The sequence below is a fragment of the Podarcis gaigeae genome (assembly GCF_964106915.1).
Source record: "Podarcis gaigeae genome assembly, chromosome: 18".
NCBI lineage: Eukaryota > Metazoa > Chordata > Lepidosauria > Squamata > Lacertidae > Podarcis > Podarcis gaigeae.
In genome coordinates, this window is record NC_139696.1 from 910,414 (window position 1) to 932,537 (window position 22,124).

A 22,124-nucleotide genomic window follows, 5' to 3' on the forward strand; every position below is an offset into this window, starting at 1 on the left:
GAAGCTACAGCTTAGGGCCCCACTCTCTTGGAGCCACCCCAAAAATTTAAAGGGAACAAAAATTTAATAATCATTTCACTGTTAATATACTTCTTAATTTTATTTCACCATTAATATACATCTTAATTGTTTTTCAGTTCAACAATGACTTTGATAAAATACATATTTTGTGATGTGCAAATGGCTTGAGATACCTCTTCGGTTCATAAATTACCATATAGCATATATTCAAGACACACACAAAAACGGCAACAATTTGTTGTTGGCAAACAACAGCTGGACATAGAAAAGGGCCCATTGCCTTCAGGAGCTGAGGGCCACATCAAACCGAAATCTGGCCATGGCAGGAAGGGGTCTGAGGGTCAGGAAGCTGGGAGTCACGAAGTCAGGGGTCCGAGGGTCGAGAAGCAAGGAGTCACGAAGTCAGGGGTCCGAGGGTCGAGAAGCTGGGAGTCACAAAGTCAGGGGTCCGAGGGTCAGGAAGCTGGGAGTCACGAAGTCAGGGGTCCAAGGGTCAGGAAGCAGGGAGTCACGAAGTCAGGGGTCCAAGGGTCGGGAAGCAAGGAGTCACAAAGTCAGGGGTCCGAGGGTCGAGAAGCAAGGAGTCACGAAGTCAGGGGTCCGAGGGTCGAGAAGCAAGGAGTCACGAAGTCAGGGGTCCGAAGGTCTAGAAGGAAGGAGTCACGAAGTCAGGGGTCCAAGGGTCGAGAAGCAAGGAGTACGAAGTCAGGGGTCCGAGGGTCAGGAAGCTGGGAGTCACGAAGTCAGGGGTCCGAGGGTCAGGAAGCTGGGAGTCACGAAGTCAGGGGTCCGAGGGTCAGGAAGCTGGGAGTCACGAAGTCAGGGGTCCGAGGGTCAGGAAGCTGGGAGTCACGAAGTCAGGGGTCCGAGGGTCAAGAAGCAAAAAGCCAAACACAGCAAGGCAGGGAACGTGTTGCTGTGGCAAAGAGCCAAAGGGAAAATGCTGACCTTATATCCCTTCCCGGCTCTTGCCATTAGGTGCAGCGAGTTACCAATCGGCCTCACCTGTGTGGCCGCACTTTGCCTCTTCAGAACAAACCTAGGAAGGCCCCAGTCCTGCGAAGCCCTACTGGCCACAGGGCCTGGCTCCTTCACGCACTCCTGACACCCTCAAGCCTACAATTCTTTGGCATAACACCCCGATATCGGTTTGTGCCAAGCCTGCGGGGAGGTTAAACGTGATGCCAGGCCTGCCCCCCCTTTTCCAATGCCCTGTTTTTGCTGCCAAAAAAAGGGGGTCCGCTTTTTGGGGAGGGAGAAGCATCAAAACGGTCTTGGGAGATTTTCACTTTGCTGGACAGCTTTTGCTCCTCCTCCTGACGCTCTTCCGTTTCTCGATGATGAAGTCGATCTGGTAGATGAGCAGAACGGCGAGAAATAAGACGACCGCCTGGAACGAGGAAAGGAGGACAGGAGCGCTTGTGACTGCATTTAAGGACCTCAGGAGAGCCTTGCAGCGGCCGTCGCAGCTGGATCAGGCCCCCAAGGGGACCCATATAAGCCCAGCCAACCAGTTGCCCACAAGGGGAAGCCCACAAGCAGGGCTACAGCCCTTGACTTATCCTTGCAGAAGCCACGCTGGTCCTTCTTCCAGCAGGGCTTGTCCTTCTCTAGACTTGGCCATTCTGCCTTCAACAACCCGGATAGGCCTGTAGTATCCTGGATCCCTCTCCCCCTTTTTTTAAAACTGCCTTTGCGCCAGCCTCCTTCTTGTTTTTGAAATACAGACTTATCCTTGCAGAAGCCATGCTGGTTCTTGTTCCAGCAGGGCTTCTCCTTCTCTAGACTTCTCCCTTCAACAACCCGGATAGGCCTGTAATTTCCTGGATAATTCCCCTCCCTTTTTCCAACTGCCTTTGCGCCAGGCTCCTTCTTGCCTATTAAACACAGCCCTTGACTTATCCTCGCAGAAGCCACACTGTTTCTTGCTCCAGCAAGGCTTGTCCTTCTCTAGACATGGTCATTCTGCCTTCAACAACCTGCAGAGGCCTGTGATTTCCTGGACACCTCCCCACCCACCTTTTAAACTGCCTTTGCGCCAGCCTCCATCTTGATTTGAAACACAGACTTATCCTTGCAGAAGCCATGCTGTTTCCTGTTCCAGCAGGGCTTGTCCTTCTCTAGACTTGGCCATTCTGCCTTCAACAACCTGCAGAGGCCTGTTATCTCCTGGATCCCCCCTTTTTTAAATTGCCTTTTTCTTCTCCTTGAATGCTTTTGCTGGAAGGGAGGCGCTTAGGCCTGCAGCCCTGATTTTGGGAGGGGGGACAAGATTGGAGCCCCCCAGCGGCCCCCTTACTCACCTCCAGGACCAGCAGCCCAAAGGCCAGCCCGGCCACCAAGAAGAGTTTGCTGCGCCCCCAGCGGACCGTCTTCTCCAAACACCCCTCGGTGTGCACCAAAAACTCGGCCTTCCATGGCTTCAGCTTCTGCGTCCCGTAGCCGCACATTGTGTTCAGAACGGCCTGCGAGGAGCGGGCGAGAGAATGGGATGGCCCATTAGGAAGCCCAAAGACGGCACCTTCCGTTTGCCCTCCAGGATACCGTTGGCGGTTGGAGGTAGACTGCCTTGGGACAAGGAGGCTCTACTCCGAATAAGACGATCTGGGGAACCCCAGAGCAGCCGAACCAAAGGGGCCCCGTCTCGTCCAGCAGCAGACAGGAAAGCCGACGGTCTCCAACTCTTTGCCAGTGTTCGGGGCAGGTTGCCTCCAAAGCTATGCATTGGATATCCTTGCGGGTTTCCTAGAAGAAGTGTCTGGCTGGCCAATGTGGGGACAGGTTGCAGGATCAGGTGGGCTCCGGCTGCAGCATATGTGCATGTAGGGAGTGGCTAGCTACATGCGGGACAAGGCCTCTCCAAGCCACCTGGGAGTAAAGGCTCCCAAAGCCAATTGAGAGCGAGGGCTTCCCAACTGTCCTAAAGAAACTAAACGTGGAAAAAATGGGGCACCTATAGAGATTTGCTATCTTTTGAAAAGGATGGTATGGTATTAAGTTTCTAAAAAATCAGCAAGGTTTCCTCCAAGCCAGCTGGGAGTAAGGACTCCCAAAGCCAGTTAAGAGCGAGGTCTTCCCAACTGCCCAAAATAAATTAAATATGGAAAAAATGGGGCAGTTATAGAGATTTGTTATCTTTTGAAAAGGATGGTATTAAGTTAAAAAAAAATCAGCAAGGCCTCCCCAAGCCCGCTGGGAGTAAGGGTTCCTGAAGCCAGTTATGAGTGAGGGCTTCCAATGTCAGTTAGGAGTAAGGGCTTCTAGTTAGGTTTCTACCAGTCAGTGTCCGGTTCGGGTTGAGCATGCCCTGTCGGGCTGCCTCCTCACCTCTTCACCTCGCACGCAGCAAGAGAACGGGACAGCACAGCGCTCCAGGCTGGGGTTCGAATCCCGGCAGTCGAAGTAAACGTTCTGGGACCAGTCTTTGTAGGAGTGGACCCCGCAGCACTCGAACTGCGGAGAGAAATAAACAGGAGCAAAGGGCGTTGAAGAACGGAAGGCTTCCCCCCCGGATTATTTAAAGGGGATGAGGATCACGTGAGCGGGATTTGAACTCGGAGCAACAGGAGGACTCTCTTGTTCGGACGCTGGCCGGCGAAGGGACTGGCCCAGTCCACCAGGGAGCAAAACAGCCGCTCTGCCCCGGGGCACCGGCAACCCACGCTATGCCCCTGCGCGAAAGGGAAACCTAGGCGTCCCTCAACCTTTTACCTTCTTTTGGATGTAGTCGATGAGGTTTTGCAGGTCCAGGTTGTCGCGGTAACGGGTGATGGCTCGTCCCATCAGCAGGGTGGCCTTCTCCATCACCTGGGAGATGGTGGAGGGAGGGGAGAGAGAGAGAGAGTACAGCGAGAAATCTCCCCTGTGCCCGTCAAGAGTGCCACCAGGTATCTCCGGCCAGCAGCAAAAAATTTGGAAAATACGGCAGATTTCATAAGCTCCCCCCCCCCCCTTTGCAGCAAACCGAACGGACTTCCAGAACTGATTAAATTAAGGTTACAGTGGTACTTCGGATTACAGATGCTTCAGGTTATACACGCTTCAGGTTACAGACTCCACTAACCCAGAAATAGCACCTCGGGTCAAGAACTTTGCTTCAGGATGAGAACAGAAATCGCGCAGTGGCGGCAGCGGGAGGCCCCTTTAGCTAAAGTGGTGTTCAGGTTAAGAACAGTTTCAGGTTAAGAACGGACCTCCGGAACGAATTAAGTTCTTAACCCGAGGTACCACTGTACTGGATTTCTTCCAATGAATCTGGGGGCACTTTTCAACTCCAATGGATTTTGTAGGAGGGCTGATTTGTAAATCTGGGGACTGTCCCCGGGAAACGGGGATGTCTGGTAAGCTTAATTTGAGAACCAAGGTGCCACTGTACTAGTGAAATCAAATAAAAATCATTTTAAAAGAGAAAAAGAGAGAATCGCTATGCCCGAAAAGGCACTCTAATTCTCACGGGGATTAGACCCAGGAGAGCTTTGGGGTACAAAGCGGACGCCCGAACCACTGAGCTGTGCCCCCCCCCCTTGCCCCAAATGCCAAGTGACGCAGGCGTCGTTTTTGTTTTGTTTTGTTCATTTTCCACCTCTCCATTCTGATCCTCTGGCCCCATATCCGCACAAACCTCTTATCCCAAAATACAGACGTGTTTTTACACTTGCAAGACTGGATGCTTTTGCCATCTGCGGTCCTTGAGGGCCGATTCCAAAAGATCCCGCCTGAGAAACGTCTTTGCCCCTGTAGCACCGAAACAGCGGCACACGTCCTCCTGTCTTGCGCTCTCTACAAAGACCTGAGGAACGGGATCCTCACCCCCCCTTGTACTAAGCTTCCCAGGGCGCTCAAGCACTGCCACAATGTCCTTCTATCAGATCAAAATGAGCAGATAACAGCAAAGGTTGCTGGGATCATAGCAGGGGCAATCAGAATAAGGGCCACCAACTGACGGCTGATTCAGGACTTGAAATTGTGCTCTTATATCAAATTTCCTTTTCTGCCTATACTGTAATGTTTTACTGTTGCTGTGGCCATTGGCTAATGCGAATAATGTTCTAGCTATATCTATCATCTATCTATCATCTATATCTATATCTATATCTATATCTATATCTATATCTATATCTATCTATCTATCTATCTATCTATATCTATCTATCTATCTATCTATCTATCTATCTATCTATCATCTATCTATCTATATCTATCTATCTATCTATCTATCTATCTATCTATCTATCTATCTATCATCTATCTATGTATTTATCTATCATCTATCTATATCATCTATCATCTATCTATCTATGTATCTATCTATCATCTATCTATATCTATCTATCTATCTAATCTATATATCATCTATCTATCTATCATCTATCTATCTATCTAATCTATCATCTATCTATCATCTATCTATCTATCTATCTATCTATCTATCTATCTATCATCTATCTCTATCTCTATATCTATCTATATCTATCTATCTATCTATATCTATCTATCTATCATCTATCTATCTCTATCAATCATATCTATCTATATCTATCTATATCTATCTATCTATCTATCTATCTATCATCTATCTATCTATCTATCTATCTATATCTATCGTTTTGTTTTGCTTACCATGCCAGAGAAGAGGAAGCCCAGAACGGCGGCCACCACCTGAAGGATGAAGATGACCAGCAAGAGCCAGGCAAACTGGGGAGAGGTGAGCAGAGAATCAGGACCGTGGAGTTGCGATGGGACACCTGAGGGTCATCTAATCCAGCCCCTCTGAAATGCAGGAATCTCAGCGGAAGCATCCCGGACAGGTGGACATCCATTCATCCATCTCTGCTTAAAAACCTCCACCGCTTCCCGAGCGAGGAGACACTGCCGGAACATCTCGCTAAGATATCCCTAGAGCAGCCGTTCCAGCAGCGATATCGCAAAAGCCAATTTTTGCCAGGTCGCGAATATAAGCCGCACTTTTCACGGTTGGAATTTGGGGGGGGGAGTGTTAACGGAGAACTCTGAGGGCTCCCTTGGACCAAAAACAAGGACACCAGCCAGGAATACCAGAGCAAAAGTTCAAGAAGGTCACTGACAAACTGGAACGTGTCCAGAGGAGGGCAACCAAAATGGTCAAAGGCCTGGAAACGATGCCTTATGAGGAACGGCTAAGGGAGCTGGGCATGTTTAGCCTGGAGAAGAGGAGGTGAAGGGGTGATATGATAGCCATGTTCAAATATATCAAAGGATGTCACATAGAGGAGGGAGAAAGGTTGTTTTCTGCTGCTCCAGAGAAGCGGACACGGAGCAATGGATCCAAACTCCAAGAAAGAAGATTCCACCTAAAGATTAGGAAGAACTTCCTGACAGTAAGAGCTGTTCGACAGTGGAATTTGCTGCCAAGGAGTGTGGTGGAGTCTCCTTCTTTGGAGGTCTTTAAGCAGAGGCTTGACAACCATATGTCAGGAGTGCTCTGATGGGGTTTCCTGCTTGGCAGGGGGTTGGACTCGGTGGCCCTTGGGGTCTCTTCCAACTCTAAGATTCTATGATTCTATGAAAACAGCAGCCAGTTGGAGGGGGGCAGCAGGGGTCCCTTTGCCGTACATACCACCTTCAGAAGCAGGGTGATGTCACGCAAGGCCCCCAGGCAGCCGACGAAGGTGACGCTGAACACCAGGATGCCCACCGCCAGCAGGACGACGGAGGGGTCTGCCAGCAGGGAGTCCACAGCGCCTGGAGGGAGGCAGAAAGGAGAGGAGAGGAGAGGGTGCCCTCCCACCCAAGGGTGCCCACCATAGCTGTCAACTGACAGATTTGAAAATAAGGGACCAGCAGCCTCGAAAATAAGGGATCAGAAGCCAAAATAAGGGATTTTGCTGTTGTAAAGAGTTGCATACATTGGTAGGATTGAGAGATGCTGTCAATCCAGCATGAGGTGGTTGTGGCGCGGCGGCCGCCCCTGAAGCACCGCCCTTCTGTGTCCCTCCCCATCCCCTCCTCTTCCTCAACTGCCACCACAGCTGCCGCCTCCGGGCTCGCGTGAGTCTCTCTCCCTCCCCTCCCCTCTCTCGGGCAGGGAAGGGCCGATGGAACTCCTCGCACCAGGACGACGGCGCCAGCGTTCTCTCTCGTGGTGGAGGACCCTGAGCCGCTGCTTCCCTCCCAAGCCGGGCGAGCATGAAACCAGGGACATCATCAATAAGGGACAGCAGCGGGACACGGCGCTGGGATAAGGGAGTTTCCCGCCAAATATGGGGCGGTTGACAGCTATGGTGCCCACCCACCTGCCAGGTGAGAGACCAGCCCAGAGGAAATGCCCAGCAGCCTTTCTCAACCTGTGGGTCCCCAGATGTTGTTGAACTACAACTCCCATCATCCCTAGCTCGCAGGACCAGTGGTCAGGGTGGATGAGAACTGTAGCCCCAAAACAGCCAGAGACCCAAGTTTGGGAAACAGCTGTAGGCCAAAAACCACTGTAAGCAATCGAGGAAAGGCACTCCACACATGCTCAGGAGCTATGCAATATTCATCTCACATGCAGTTTTTTTTCCCTTTAAGGGCCAGCAGGGCTGCCTAGGCTTTACCTCTAAACTGCCCTCCCCAATCTAGTGTTCCTAGACCCCCGAACCCCCCTTCAAGTGAAGCCCATTGCCCCACTGAAGATGGAACAAACACAAAGGAAATATTGCAGAGTTTTAAAAATCTGGTGCAACTTTAAAAAACCGGGGGAGAATAATTGGAGACGAACAATCCAGTTTCTTACCGGGCAGACAGATCCAAAATAATTCAAGAATGGTCATAGATATTATAGAATGTTTAGAAATTAGACAGGACAGAAAGGCAGCCCTTATGTTGGCAGATGCCGAGAAGGCGTTCGACAATGTATCATGGAGATTGACTTTTCTGTGGGCCCCACTCACCCCCTTCCTTGGAAAGCCTGGCGTAGATCCCGACGGCTACCATCAGCCCACCGGCCACCTGGAGAGGGCAGAAGAACGAGCCGTTCGTGGCATCCTGTTTTTGCAAAAAGGGTGCCGCACACTCATGCCCATGGCTTGCTGTGGGCAGGGCAGGTCGGGGCTGTGCCAAGGGAGAGGAGCCGGCCCTGAACTCCCCGTGGCCCCGAGGGAGGCCCTGGCAAAGACAGCCCAGCCTCTGAGAGCTGCAGAAAGCAGCCTTAGGTGAACTCCTAAGCCCTCGGAGGCCCGCTGCCAACACAGGAGCCGGCGCCAGGCGTGCCAAGGCTCTCGACTCACCCAGAAGAGGTAGCAGGAGGCAAACAAGGTGTACTTGATGACTTGGTTGGTGCGCATGGTTCATGCCCGGCCCTCTGCGCCGGGGGCCACCCTCAGGCAAGGCCTGGTGGCATGCGGGGCAGTGGTGGGCAGAGATCTCCAGCCCCTCGGCTGGGTTTGCATGCCAGGGGAGGAAGCTGGCGGGCGTGGAATGCATAGAGCAGGAAGGGAGAGGCGAGGCAGTGCGCTGCCTGCAAAGGGCATGTCAGAGAGAGGCAAGTGCCAACTTGTTCCCCTGCCTAGCGCAAAACAGCAAAGACCCGATGAAGAGAGCACAGAAGAGGTTAGATTTTCTGACAATCCTCCGGAAAAACCGTCTCTCAAAGGACCTGTTGATGGCATTTTACCATTGTACTGTGGAGAGTGTATTAACTTATGGTCTGAATTTGTGGTTTGGGAGCTGCACGGTCAAGAAAAAACAATGCTGTCCAGGGTTGTGAAGACTGCAGGGAGAATAATTGGGTGCCCTCTTCCCACCTTGGATCAAATCTACGCTTCCAGGTGCCATAAGAAAGTGGCAGAGATAGCGCAGGACAGTGCGCACACCGGAAATAATCTCTTTCAGCTTCTGCCTTCTGGGTTATAAAGACTAGGACTAGCTGCCTGAGAAACACTTTCTACCCAAATGCGATTTTGGTTTTAAATGCAATGTAAGGTAGTCTCTGGGACGCGGGTGGCGCTGTGGGTTAAACCACAGAGCCTAGGACTTGCTGATCAGAAGGTCGGCGGTTTGAATCCCTGCAATGACGGGGTGAGCTCCTGTTGCTCAGTCCCTGTTCCTGCCAACCTAGCAGTTCGAAAGCACGTCAAAGTGCAAGTAGATAAATAGGTACCACTCCAGCGGGAAGGTAAACGCCGTTTCCGTGCGCTGCTCTGGTTCGCCAGAAGCGGCTTAGTCCTACTGGCCACATGACCCAAAAGCTGTATGCTGGCTCCCTCGGCCAATAAAGCGAGATGAGCGCTGCAACCCCAGAGTCGGCCACGACCGGACCTAATGGTCAGGGGTCCCTTTACCTTTTAAGGTAGTCTCTATGGGAGTGTATTGTATTCAATGATGGGGTATCAGAGTTTTTAGGGGGCTAACTAGGTTGGGATAGCTGGGATAGCAGGCTTGTTGGGGTTTGAATGTCTGATGTAGATTTTTCAATTTCTTTGTTCTGTATGGGACAATGAAATTAAAGATTCTCGTATCGTATGGCATTTGGAGGCCCTGGGCATCGCCTTCAAGAGAGGAGGGGTGTCCTCAAAAGCCTCTCTGCACACCAACATAAAACATACAGCAACTGGGAAGTTGGGAAGCCTTTGCGAGTCTGGATTTGTGCAGGGATTCAGCCGGTCAAAGGCGTTCCCGGGATCGGGGCCGCCGCCATCACAGGCCGGCAGCTTCATGGAGAGCTGAGGGCCAGGAGGGGACCAAACGTGAGCAACTAGTCCCCAACCATAGGTAGGACCCCATAAGTGGTGTTATTATTTATCGTTTGTAAGATTTAATAATAATGATATTTTATTTATATCTCGCCTTCCCCAGCCGTAGCCGGGCTCAGATTTGTCTCGAAGTGCGGTGGAAATGTGGTCGACTCAACCGAAAACCCACCCACCCGTCAGAAGATGCCCCATGGGGGGGGGGGGTCTTTTCCCCCTCTCCATATTGCAAACAGGAGAAAAACACACAACAGACCAGACGGAGAATCGCTTCTCAAAGGCCCTTTATTCCCAGGTCGGCTGTGTGCCCCACGCCTCAAATCTTGCACAGTGCCCACCGGGCATTTATTTGGGCGAGTGAGGGGTGTCAGGAAAAAGGCACTTTCTTGCGGGGAGACTGGGGTGCCTCCTTTTCATGCCATGGTGGGGGCCGAGAAAGGGGTCGGGGTCTCCGCCCCCCCCAGGTCTTCCGTTTGGGGTGAGGGCAGCCAGTTCTCTCGCCAGGTTTGAACCCACACCACCCAAGCCCAGGAAAACCCGGCTGGCATCTTCCTGGGACCCAGCTAGCCCTCAGCCCCGCTCTCTTAAGACCAGAGATGCAGGAAGAAGAGAGAAAGCACTCTGTGTGCGCTCAGAGGCCCCTCTGCGAAGCACATGTCAGGCCCGGGGTTTTCCGCAGAAGTTCACCGGCGGGTTAGAGCGTGGTCTGGTAACACCAAGGTTGTGGGTTCAAGCCCCGCATGGGACAGGGGCGTATTCCTACGCTGCAGCGGGTTGGACTACCTGACCGTCGGGGTCCCTTGCCACTCTGCAACTCTATGAAATCTGCTCCACTAAGCACCCAGTGGGTGAGGCAGCCAAAGGTCACAGGGCCTTCTCAGTGCTGGCACCCTCTCCCATCAGATGTCAAGGAAATAAACAACTGTCTGACTTTTAGAAGTCTGAAAGGAAGTTTATAATGTCTGGTGTTTTATTTTGCTTTTAATCTGTTGGGAGCCACCCAGAGTGGCTGGGGAAACCCAGCTGGATGGGCATGGTAAAAATATATTATTATTATTATTTATTATTTATACTCCACCCATCTGGTCGGGCTTCCCCAGCCACTCTGGGCGGCTTCCAAGAAAATACTGAAATACCGTAATGCATCAAACATTAAAAGCTTCTCTAAACTTTTATTTTATTTGGGGAATAATCATTCCCTAATAATAATAATAATAATAATAATAATAATAATAATAATAATAATATTAATTCCTACTGGCGGCAAGGAGGGGCAACTGAGAGAGGCGAAAAGGGCAGCTCTGAAATTCCCCGAGCAGCCAAAATGGATCAATAAATAGATAATTTACGTGGGATTCGGGGCTCGGGGCCCCAGGGCTCTGCACGCTCCCCATTGCTTCACTTGCTGCTGGCTCTGGGGAGGGCATACACACACACACACACACACACACACACAGGCACAGCAATGGCATGCGAGTAGAATGGTGGAAGCGCTTTGCCCAGCGATTCTCGCAGGAACCAGTCAGGAGGGGGCTGGAGACGAGTCATTGCCCCACATAATAATGGTGGGGGTCCAGCTGGATTCCAGAGGCCCCCCAAGTGCAGCTGAATCCCAGGCCGCTCTCTCTGTGCCAGGACAGCGACTCTTCCATGGGGTCAAGAAGGGGGGAAGCGCAAGGGTGGGCTGGCCGTTGGAAAAGGGGTCCTTGTTTTTCGCAAGGTGGGGGTCCTGGAGCAGCCTCTGTGTCCTGAGGAGCCCCCCCCCCAAGATGGGCGAGAAAAGGTCACACCGGGAGTTAGCCGTGGGGTTGGAAGGGTCCCCCAGTCTCCTTCCTCCTGGGGGGTCTCACTCAGCCTTCTTGGCTTTCCTCTTCCTCGTCCCCTCGTTCAGCTCCTCCCGCGACTTGGCCGGCGGCTGGGGGGGCTGCGGAGGGGGCATTTCGTGGCCCCCTCCGCCGTGGTGGTGGTGGTCGTCGTGGTGGCTGGAGGGAACGGAGCCAAAAAGGATGGGGCAGGCGACCCCTTCGAAGGGGGCGAAGGGGGAGCCGTGGGAGTGGGTCGCCGTCATGAAGACCTGGCGGGGGGGGGGGAATCACCGTTAGCGGTTCCACACCATTTCCATCCCCTCCAACGTTTCTCCCCTGAAAAGAGGGGCGTCCTATTCCATCCCCTCCAACGTTTCTCCCCTGAAAAGAGGGACGTCCTATTCCATCCCCTCTGATGTTTCTCCCCTGAAAATAGGGACGTCCTATTCCATCCCCTCCAACGTTTCTCCCCTGAAAATAGGGACGTCCTATTCCATCCCCTCCAACGTTTCTCCCCTGAAAATAGGGACGTCCTATTCCATCCCCTCCAACGTTTCTCCCCTGAAAAGAGGGACGTCCTATTCCATCCCCTCCAACGTTTCTCCCCTGAAAAGAGGGATGTCCTATTCCACCCCCCCCTGAAAAGAGGGACGTCCTATTCCATCCCCTCCAACGTTTCTCCCCTGAAAAGAGGGATGTCCTATTCCATCCCCCCCTGAAAAGAGGGACGTCCTATTCCATCCCCTCCAATGTTTCTCCCCTGAAAAGAGGGATGTCCTATTCCATCCCCTCCAACGCTTCTCCCCTGAAAATAGGGACGTCCTATTCCATCCCCTCCAATGTTTCTCCCCTGAAAATAGGGACGTCCTATTCCATCCCCTCCACCGTTTCTCCCCTGAAAATAGGGACGTCCTATTCCATCCCCTCCAACGTTTCTCCCCTGAAAATAGGGACGTCCTATTCCATCCCCTCCAACGTTTCTCCCCTGAAAATAGGGACGTCCTATTCCATCCCCTCCAACGTTTCTCCCCTGAAAATAGGGACGTCCTATTCCATCCCCTCCAACGTTTCTCCCCTGAAAAGAGGGATGTCCTATTCCATCCCCCCCTGAAAAGAGGGACGTCCTATTCCATCCCCTCCAATGTTTCTCCCCTGAAAAGAGGGATGTCCTATTCCATCCCCCCCTGAAAAGAGGGACGTCCTATTCCATCCCCTCCACCGTTTCTCCCCTGAAAATAGGGACGTCCTATTCCATCCCCTCCAACGCTTCTCCCTTGAAAATAGGGACGTCCTATTCCATCCCCTCCAATGTTTCTCCCCTGAAAATAGGGACGTCCTATTCCATCCCCTCCACCGTTTCTCCCCTGAAAATAGGGACGTCCTATTCCATCCCCTCCAACGTTTCTCCCCTGAAAATAGGGACGTCCTATTCCATCCCCTCCAACGTTTCTCCCCTGAAAAGAGGGACGTCCTATTCCATCCCCTCCAATGTTTCTCCCCTGAAAAGAGGGACGTCCTATTCCATCCCCTCCAATGTTTCTCCCCTGAAAATAGGGACGTCCTATTCCATCCCCTCCAACGCTTCTCCCCTGAAAATAGGGACGTCCTATTCCATCCCTTCCAACGTTTCTCCCCTGAAAATATTGATGTCCTAAGGAAAAGCAGAATGTTCTGGGATCAGTTCAGAAACCGGGGTAGCTTCTGTAGATCTGATGCTGTCCCTGGAAAATAGGGGCACTTGGAGGGTCTCCCCTCCGTTCTCTGGGGGTCCAGGGGACAATGCAACCCACACTCTTCACCCCCCTGAGCTGAGCTGTAGGTGGGGGTCTAATGGTCCCTTTATCCCAGCAAGGTCTGTTTTTTACCAAGATGGCAAAACAAATAACGTCTGTATTACCTCCAAGATTCGCCAAATACAGACCCGCTTTCGCTAAACCCGGGTGCCAACCCTTCTACCCAGCGGAAAGATTTAATTCTTTTCCTCTTGGCCCCCCTGCCCTGCCCCACGGCTGGAGGCTCACCTTGCAGACGACCATGAAGAGGGTGAAGAAAAATATGAGTGTGGCTTTGGAGACAGGAAGCCAGTGAGCTTGTTGCAGCGTGAAAAGCAGCGCGCCGTACAAACTGGCTTTGGAAGGGCTGCAAAGGCAACAGAAATTGAATTTATTTTATTTTAAAATACAGTTTCAAATGCCTTTTCCCCCACCGCCGAGGGCCGCATTGCCTCCCGGGGGCCACACAGTGGTGGTGGGCAGGGCCAGAGGCAAAGGAAGATGGTGCTACAAAGACTTTGGAACTCCCCGCGTCTTGACGGTCTCCCTCCCTGTGCTTTGTTTTGTACAAAAGCACCTGCATCGAATCCCTCTGAGGTCTTTGCTCCGTCCCTACCAACCCAGGCAGGCAGCAGAGCGCTTTACTCACAAGGTCATGTGCAAGAGCTCGTTTGTTTCCGGTTTCCAGATGCCTCGCAACAGCTGCTCAAAGTTGGACATGAGAGCGACTCCAGATCCTGAGGAAGGAAGGAAGGAAGGAAGGGAGGGAGGGAGGGAGGGAGGGAGGGAGGGAGGGAGGGAGGAAGGAAGGAAGGAAGGAAGGAAGGTGGGTGGGTGGAAGAAAGGAAGGAAAGAGAGAGAGAGAGAGGAGGAAGGGAGGAAGGAAGGAAGGGAGGAAGGGAGGAAGGAGGGAGGGAGGGTGGAAGGAAGGAAGGAAAGAGAGAGAGAGAGAGAGAGAGAGAGAGAGAGAGAGAGAGAAAGGAGGAAGGGAGGGAGGAAGGGAGGGAGGAAGGGAGGAAGGGAGGAAGGAAGGAAGGAAGGAAGGAAGGAAGGAAGGAAGGAAAGAAAGAAATAAAAAAGGAAGGAAGGAAGGAAAGAAAGAAGGGAGAGAGAGACACTTATTGTTTCATTAAAAGTTTTTAAGCTAGAGGTTGGATAACTCTCTGCCAGGATGCTTTGGTTGTTCCCCTCAGGAGTCCCTCCCAACTCTATGATTCTGCAATTTATTTAGAAGGTCCATAGGCCACCTTTCGGTGGTTTCGGCGGAAGGAAAGGGGACTCTTTGCGGGCTGGACATCCGGCAAGGATGCCTCTCCCCACCCTTCATGAGGGAGCTGTTTGCAGAGGGGAACGGGACTCCAGAGTTTCCAGCCCTGCCTGGAGATACCGCAGGTGGAATCTATAGCATTCTGCATGCCAAGCAGGTGTTCCAGCCGTGAAGCTACAACCTGCCCCTAAGATCAAAGTTTCCAGACTTCATGATCTGATTTAAGGAGTTCGCGCAGGGCGGGGCAGTGGCGTCCCACCTTTGACGAACCCGACGATGACCATGATGAGCCAGCCGTTGTGGTACTGGTGGTGAGCGTGGTGGACCCCGGCCGCGATCTTGCGGACCCTGACCACCTCCTTCATCGCCACGAAGACCAGCTTGACCGGCAGGAAGCTGACGCACTTGTAGAAGATGTTCAGAGGGCAGTAGAAAGTCAAGTACCTGGGGAGAGGAAAGAGCGGGAGGTGAAGCCGGCGGGACTCCCTGCCACAAGGCGAGGGGGTGAGGTCAAAGGAGGTCAGGCCAAAGCTCCTGGACCAGTTTCTACACCTGAGCCTCCTTCGACCGTTCCTCATCAGGCTTGGTTTCCGCACCCTTTATCATCTAAGTCGCCCTCCTCTGCCCACCTTCCAGCTTGTCCACATCCTCCTTCAACTGTGCTGCCCAGAACGACCCAGCAAGGCAGAACAGAATGGGCATAGAATGGGCATAGAATGGGAGGGAGGGAGGGAGGGAGGGAGGGGAGCTGCTTCCTTTGAAACCTGGGAAATTTAAGGGACATCATCAATAAGGGACAGCAGCTGGACACGGCGCTGGGATAAGGGACTGTCCCGCCAAATAAGGGACAGTTGACAGCTATGCAGAATGGGGCACAAAATTGTTAGGGGTGCCAAATTTCAACACCCGTTGCCGCTTCAAGAAAGCTGCATGCTTCTGTCTGCAGAAAGCGGCTTGCGAACCAGGAATTGATCTCTCTCCCGACAACGGAGCGGCTCTTTATTTTCTTATCTCTGTGGCCGCGATCTCCCGGGCACAGGCAACCCCACGCTATGCCACTGCCCCCCCCCACGCACTCTTTGTGCTCATGCAAGAGGGATTGTCTGCTTGGGGATACAGAACCGTAGGACTGTGCAGCTGGAAGGGACCCTGGGGGGTCATCTAGCCCAAGGTGGCCTCACCAGACGGCCGTGGCCAGGAGGACGCTGGCGTTGTTGCTGAAGTAGTCGATGGGGGCCTCTCCCAGGAGCAGGTCGGCTAGGATGTAGCTGCCGAAACAGTAGAGCATGGCACAGACCCAGGAAGCGAAGGGGCTCTGGCGGGACAGTTCCACGGCACCTGCGGCGGGGGGGGGGGGAGAGAAGCGCGGCCCCTTAAACACCTTCCCCTCTCTGGGCATCTTCCGCAGCAAGGAGCTATAGACCCCGAGGGGTAGTGGCGAGAGATGTATATTTTCCTCCTCTTCTCCTAACACTAGGAGCCTTGGGCATCGGATGAAGCTGAGCATCGGAAGATCGGGGACAGAATTCACTTGGGGAACTCCTTGCCACAGGAGGTGGCGACGGCCCCCCCCCCAACTTGGGTGGCTATACAACCAAGAATAAATAGTTTAAGGTTGAATTCTGGACGTAAAGGATTACAGTGGCGCCTGGGTTTCAGAACGTCTCCGTTGGCGGACGTTTCGGTTTTCGAACGCCGTAAATGCTTCGGTTTTCCAACGCGCCTCGGAAGTCGAACATGCCACGCGACTTCCGCTGGGTGCAATCGATCTGTGCCTTTGCAACCAATTTATTTTGTGGCTGTCTGTGCCTCGGTTTTTGAACGTTTCAGAACACCGGGACGCATTACGTTCGAGAACTGAGGTACCGCTGTATCATAAAAGATGTGGGAGGAAAAGATTAATAATAGGACCCGCAAAGGGGAGGACGGAAGCCCAGGAGATATCTTGCAATCTTGCTTTTATGATTTACACGTGATATATCTCTGTAAAATTTTAATTTGAAAAACCAAATAGATTGTGTGTGTATGTGTGTGTGTGTGTGTATATCTGTCTGTCTGTCTATCTATCTATCTATCTATCTATCTATCTATCTATCTATCTATCTTTCTATCTATCTATCTATCTATCCCTTATCACATGCATAGGCAAACGCTGGCCCTCCAGATGTTTGGGCCTACAACTCCCATCATCCCTGACCACTGGTCCTGTTAGCTAGGGATGATGGGAATTGTATTCCCAAACATCTGGAGGGCCAGCGTTTGCCTATGCCTGCCTTATCACCTCTCTGTTCTGCGCAACACTTCTCGGCTCTGTCTCTAGTTTGATGCAAAAAGGAGATTTTTTTGTTACTCCTGTGGGCCATTTATTGGGGATTCGAATCCATGAACCAGGGCGGTGCTTAGCGCCCGTGAGCAGCCGCAAGGGAAGGAAAAGGCCCCCTCTCTCTGTGAACCGGATACCCCATCCGCTGTCTAAAAATAAAGCAGGCAGGGACCTGGGCCTCTGCTCTCCTCCGCGGACGCCAGGCCACAAAAGCCCGAACTATCCTTTTCCCGCTTTGCAGAGACGATCCCAGGTCCCCCATTTTACAGGGTGGGGAGGCAAATGCAAGCCTAGATGATGATGATGAGGTTTGAACCCAGGTACTGTTATGAGAAAAAGGGACGCGGGTGGCGCTGTGGGTTAAACCACAGAGCCTAGGACTTGCCGATCAGAAGGTCGGCAGTTCGAATCCCCGCAACAGGGTGAGCTCCCGTTGCTCGGTCCCTGCTCCTGCCCACCTAGCAGTTCGAAAGCACGTCAAAGTGCAAGCAGATAAATAGGTACCGCTCCGGCGGGAAGGTAAACGGCGTTTCCGTGCGCTGCTCTGGTTCGCCAGAAGAGGCTTAGTCCTGCTGGCCACATGACCCGGAAGCTGTACGCCGGCTCCCTCGGCCAGTAAAGCGAGATGAGCGCCGCAACCCCAGAGTCGGCCACGACTGGACCTAATGGTCAGGGGTCCCTTTACCTTTACCTTTACTGTTATGAGAATTCTAAGGTCTAATATATAAAATAAATGGTCATAATTGTACAAGGCAAACACATACAGAAGTATATCAACCATGTGTCTGGAATATTACAGGAGAGCAATTCTGAAGCCATTTGGACTCTCCCAAATTGGCCTCAAATATTTCTCTGCAAGGAGGAAGGAAATGGGGAAAGCTTTCCAATGGTCTTTGGACTGTAAGGGCTCACACCTCCCTTAGCAATACAGTCTGGCAAGTATCTATTAAGCTGAGCACACTATCAATATACGTGAGAGATTTGGGAACTGAGTATTGACCGTCTCAAAGGAATGGCCAGTTCACCCAGAAAAGGCAATTGATAAGGCATGATTGATCAGGTCTCCTGGCAGACAGGAGAGAAGCAACCCACTCCCATTTCTGCTGGGGACCACCTCTTTCTGTGATGTATGCGTGATGTTTTGGGGGGTGGTCTTGAGCTACAGGGGAGGCAATTTCAAAAGTCTATAAAGGGGCTTGTGCGCCATTGTTCTGGGTTCCTCCAGAATGTGGGGAGTGGGGACCCTGTTGCAACAGTTCAATAAAGACCAGGCTTACTAGCTGCTTTGCTTCTCAATATTCTCTGCTTGGCCTCTGTTATTTTCTCCTACCGATAGAGAACCTACTTCAGGACTCTACATGGGCCCATAAGGGAAAGAGAACGGTATTTTTCTTCTAGCAGTATATGTTAGCTTGAACAGAGCGGGCCGCTTTCTGCACCAAACCCAGGACCCTCCTGCCTCTCCAAAACCCTTCTGTTCATTCCAGGCCGCAAGAAGCAAGCCGGCGTCCACGGTTTCTGGGGGGGAATGCTCCGCCGACGAGGGTTGTGCCCTAGAGAATCCCATCCTTACTGCCCCCCCCCCCGCCAGCCTTGCTGGGTCTTCAGTGCCCAAGTCAAGCAGCTGCAAAGCCTGCTTCTAATTTGGGAAAGGAATGAGGACCCAGGGAAGGGAAGCCGGTGAGAAACTGGATATCCCACAACGGCCAAGAGGCAAGGGCTTATTTTGCCCCCGAGAGAAAATGTCGGCGGCCCTCGCAAAGCCGTCCCTGACCAGAACCGATTCTGCACTGCTATAAGGGGGGGGAACACTGCTCCTTTCCCCTGATTATTGCTTTCACTTCATGGATCAATGGTCTCGTTAGGGAGTAAAATCCATGTTAAATGACTGTTTTAGGGGTTGTTTTTAAAAGTCTGGAACGGATTAATTCGTTTTGCATTCCTTTCTATGGGAAAGAAGCGCACCTTGGTTTTGGAACGCTTTGGTTTTGGAACGGAATTTCCGGAAGGGATTAAGTCTGAGAAGTACAGTGGTACCTCAGGTTACATACGCTTCAGGTTACAGATTCCGCTAACCCAGAAATAGTAGCTCGGGTTAAGAACTTTGCTTCAGGATGAGAACAGAAATCGTGCTCCGGCGGCGCGGCGGCAGCAGGAGGCCCCATTAGCTAAAGTGGTGCTTCAGGTTCAGAACAGTTTCAGGTTAAGAACGGGCCTCCGGAACGAATTAAGTACTTAACCCGAGGTACCACTGTATTCCCTTGTGAGCTGAGGAGGCTGGGAGCATCTCTGAAAGAAACAGGCCTCCTTCCTGATCCTGACCCCATAGCCTGAGTCTCACTCTGTTGCCGAGACTGGTCCAAAGTGGGTCCAGTTTCCTCTGCAAGAGGAGCTGGGTCTTAGCGGGGGATCGCCTCTCCCGCTCCGTCCCTGGGGCATGCCTACACACTGCGGCCGACCCCCACCCAGGCCCCCTCTGGACCCCTGGCCTGTCCTTTCAAGGAAAAAGAGCCCCAACTGCCTCCATCCATCACACCCGAGGTCTCAGCCTGGAGGGTCTCAGATTTCCCCAAGCCAAGGTTGTCTCTGGCTCCTTGACGCTGCTGACTGCGTTTCTGTGGGACATTCCCACCCCACACGTCTTTATTTAGAAAGTGCCGTGCTGGGGGACGAGAAACCCAGCACAGCATCGCCGCCGCCACCACCCTAAATACACATAACCCCACCCCAATACAGCAGCCCCCCCATGACTGAAATACAGTCTAGACCCTTGGGGTCCCGTTGTATGGGTCTTCCCCCCCCCCAAAGTCTGCCCCCTCCCAACTTGGGAACACATACAGGAATCAGCACAAAGCCAGAGGGAGGTGGGCGATTCAGTCTCCAAAAAAACCCATGGCAGGGAAGGAGGTACTTACTCCAGATAAATTACCCTGGGGTAACAGCGCTTGGGGGGTGGGGGGCGAGTCTCCCTCCCCTCTTATTTCACAGCCCCTGGGATTTATGTTAGCGGGTGCAGACCCTCAGTTGGTTAAGTATTTTTATCGGTTTTTTATTTATTTATTGGGGAGCTGTCCCCGCCCCCGCTACGCCCATGCCCCCTCCTCTTCCTTAAGCCCCCTTAATCCAGTGCAGCTCTGGAGGTTGCGGGGGGGGGAGGGAAGGCTTTGCAGGAGGGTAACTTTAAATCCGCTGGGGAGCGCGGGGATTTGGCACGGGGAAAGATGGAGACAGAACCTTAATAAATCCTTAATAAATCACGCGCCCACCCCACCCCAAAAAAAGGATGAATGGGGATGTTCTGAGCCTATGGTCGGTGAGGGGGTGGGGGCGGCACGGGGAGGGTGGCCTAACCCCGTGGGAGGAAAGGGGGTCGCGCGCGAGGAGGTGGACTCCTTGCCTTTTTCATATTTGAGGTAGAGAATGGAGACGACGAAGTAGCCCAGGTCGAAGACGGGGAAGACGGGCAGGCGGGCGAAGGCGGCGGCCAGGTCGCCCACGTCCAGGGCCCCCACCAGGTCCATAGCGGCGGAGGCGGCGGCGGCAGGTGCAAGCGGGGGAAGCAGGAGCGGAGAGGCCGGGAGCGCACGGGAGCGCAGGCGGAGAGGCCGGGAGCGCACAGGAGCGCACGGAGCGCACGGAGGAGGAGGGGGACGCAGCGCCGGGGGGAGGGGGGAGGGGAGGGTGACGCCCCCGCCCGCCCCCCGCAGCGCCGCCCCCGCACGGCGGACCTCCCTCCCTCGGTGGGGCGGAGGGGGGGCACATAGGAACCTGCCACCTTGGACAGTGCCAAACCCCTTGGCGTCTATCCAGGAGAGGCGCGTTTTCCCCGAACTGACAGCAGCGCCTTTTCCGGGCGTCCAGCCAGCAGGTGAATCGGAGGATGCTGCCGAATTTGGGGGGGGGGGTTGAACTTGGGGGGCTTCTGCCCTGGGAGCCCCCCAACCCACCCTTGGCAGCCCAGAAACCAGAGCCACCTCTCTCGGAAAGAAAGGAAGAAAAAAGAAAGGCCGAAAAAGAGGGGGTCGCTAAGTTCTCCAAAGGGCGAAGCTACAAATGCGCCCCCCCCCCCTCCACGGGAATAAGTGGCTTTGATTTCGATTTTAAATTTATGCTTGTCCAGTTTGTTCATTTCACCAATTCGCTCGTTTTCAACGATTTTGCATTCATTTTGACATTTCGAAACCTGACTTCCTTCTTGCCCCGCTTTCTGCGGCTCCTGAAATTTAATTTTCATATGTTTTGTATGTCCAGATTAGCCTAACTTGCTCGTTTGTTCATCTTCTTTAAATATATTGTTAGGGGATACGTGGCTTTGGTGGAGGCTGGAGGCGACCAGAGGCGGCGCTCTCGCTCGCCTAATAATAATAATAATAATAATAATAATAATAATAATAGGCTGATAGGGAGAAGGGACGGGCAATGACTTTGCTGCCACAGGAAGAGAGATAACTCTTCGGATCTGGGTTTCCTGGAAGAAGCGTGTCCTTGGCCACCGTGAGAAACAGTTTCCCCGCTTTGGCCTGACTCGAGTGCACGGCTCTTCGGTTCGCATTCTGCAGGGGGGGGTGGGACTCCAGATCTTCACTTTGCTTAATTAATTCGGATTAAGTTTACCCCACCTCGGATGGCTATTCCACAACTCCGCTTTCGACCCCTGTCGCCGGTCTCGCCAGCCAGGATCCGAATGAAAGCGAGCTGGGGGGTTTTCAACGCGGGCAGAGGCTCCTCCCCGCATACCGGATGAACTCCGGCTAGGAACCATAGAATTGCAGAGTTTCAAGGGACCCCAAGAGTCATCTAGTCTGACCCCGCCTCGCAATACAGGCAGGTGTTTAGAAAGTTGATGCGGATCTTAATCTGTTTAAAGTACGGTGATTTTTTAAAAACGGATTTTATTGTTCTGCTTTTTTGTAAACCGGTTGCAGGTTTTATTTTATTTTATTTTTAACTATTGTATTCAGCGGCGCGTGAATTTTATGAAATAAGTAAATTGTGAAAAAATTATAAAGTAAGTAAATTGTGAAAAATTTTATGAAATAAGTAAATTGTGAAAAAAATTATGAAATAAGTAAATTGTGAAAAAAATTATGAAATAAGTAAATTGTGAAAAATTGGAGCCCGTTAGTCATCTCACGGCTACCCGACCCTGGTTTGAGCTTTCCTCGTTCGTAGATTCATCTAATCCCCCAGCCATTCAAAAACCGCGCCGTGCATTGGCCACCAACTGGTAGC

The 22,124-nt window shown here is 52.4% G+C and overlaps 2 protein-coding genes across 3 annotated transcripts; both read right to left on the minus strand.

The window, feature by feature from the left end:
* Positions 1–73: 73 nt before the first annotated feature.
* LOC310835763 (tetraspanin-33-like) lies at positions 74–8,627 on the minus strand. The gene is made up of 8 exons (XM_083720723.1): positions 8,265–8,627; positions 7,929–7,986; positions 6,617–6,741; positions 5,641–5,715; positions 3,733–3,828; positions 3,349–3,474; positions 2,325–2,486; positions 74–1,411 (listed from the first exon to the last, which is right to left on the minus strand). Exons 1-8 carry the CDS (start codon positions 8,319–8,321, stop codon positions 1,307–1,309), a joined length of 804 nt encoding a protein of 267 aa, XP_083576849.1. The 5' UTR covers positions 8,322–8,627; the 3' UTR covers positions 74–1,306.
* Positions 8,628–9,992: 1,365 nt separating this feature from the next.
* Positions 9,993–20,538, minus strand: TMEM38A (transmembrane protein 38A). Of its 2 annotated transcripts, XR_014559741.1 has the most exons (7): positions 20,290–20,538; positions 15,751–15,907; positions 14,829–15,013; positions 13,952–14,039; positions 13,552–13,669; positions 10,837–11,799; positions 9,993–10,734 (listed from the first exon to the last, which is right to left on the minus strand). XR_014559741.1 is itself a non-coding variant. In XM_083720707.1 (6 exons), the coding sequence occupies exons 1-6, from the start codon at positions 20,411–20,413 to the stop codon at positions 11,572–11,574; spliced, it is 900 nt and encodes a 299-aa protein (XP_083576833.1). In that variant the 5' UTR covers positions 20,414–20,538; the 3' UTR covers positions 9,993–11,571. The 2 variants fall into 2 exon arrangements, 1 of the variants encoding a protein (XP_083576833.1); XM_083720707.1 differs by having other exon boundaries at positions 9,993–11,799.
* Between the last annotated feature and the right edge of the window lie 1,586 nt (positions 20,539–22,124).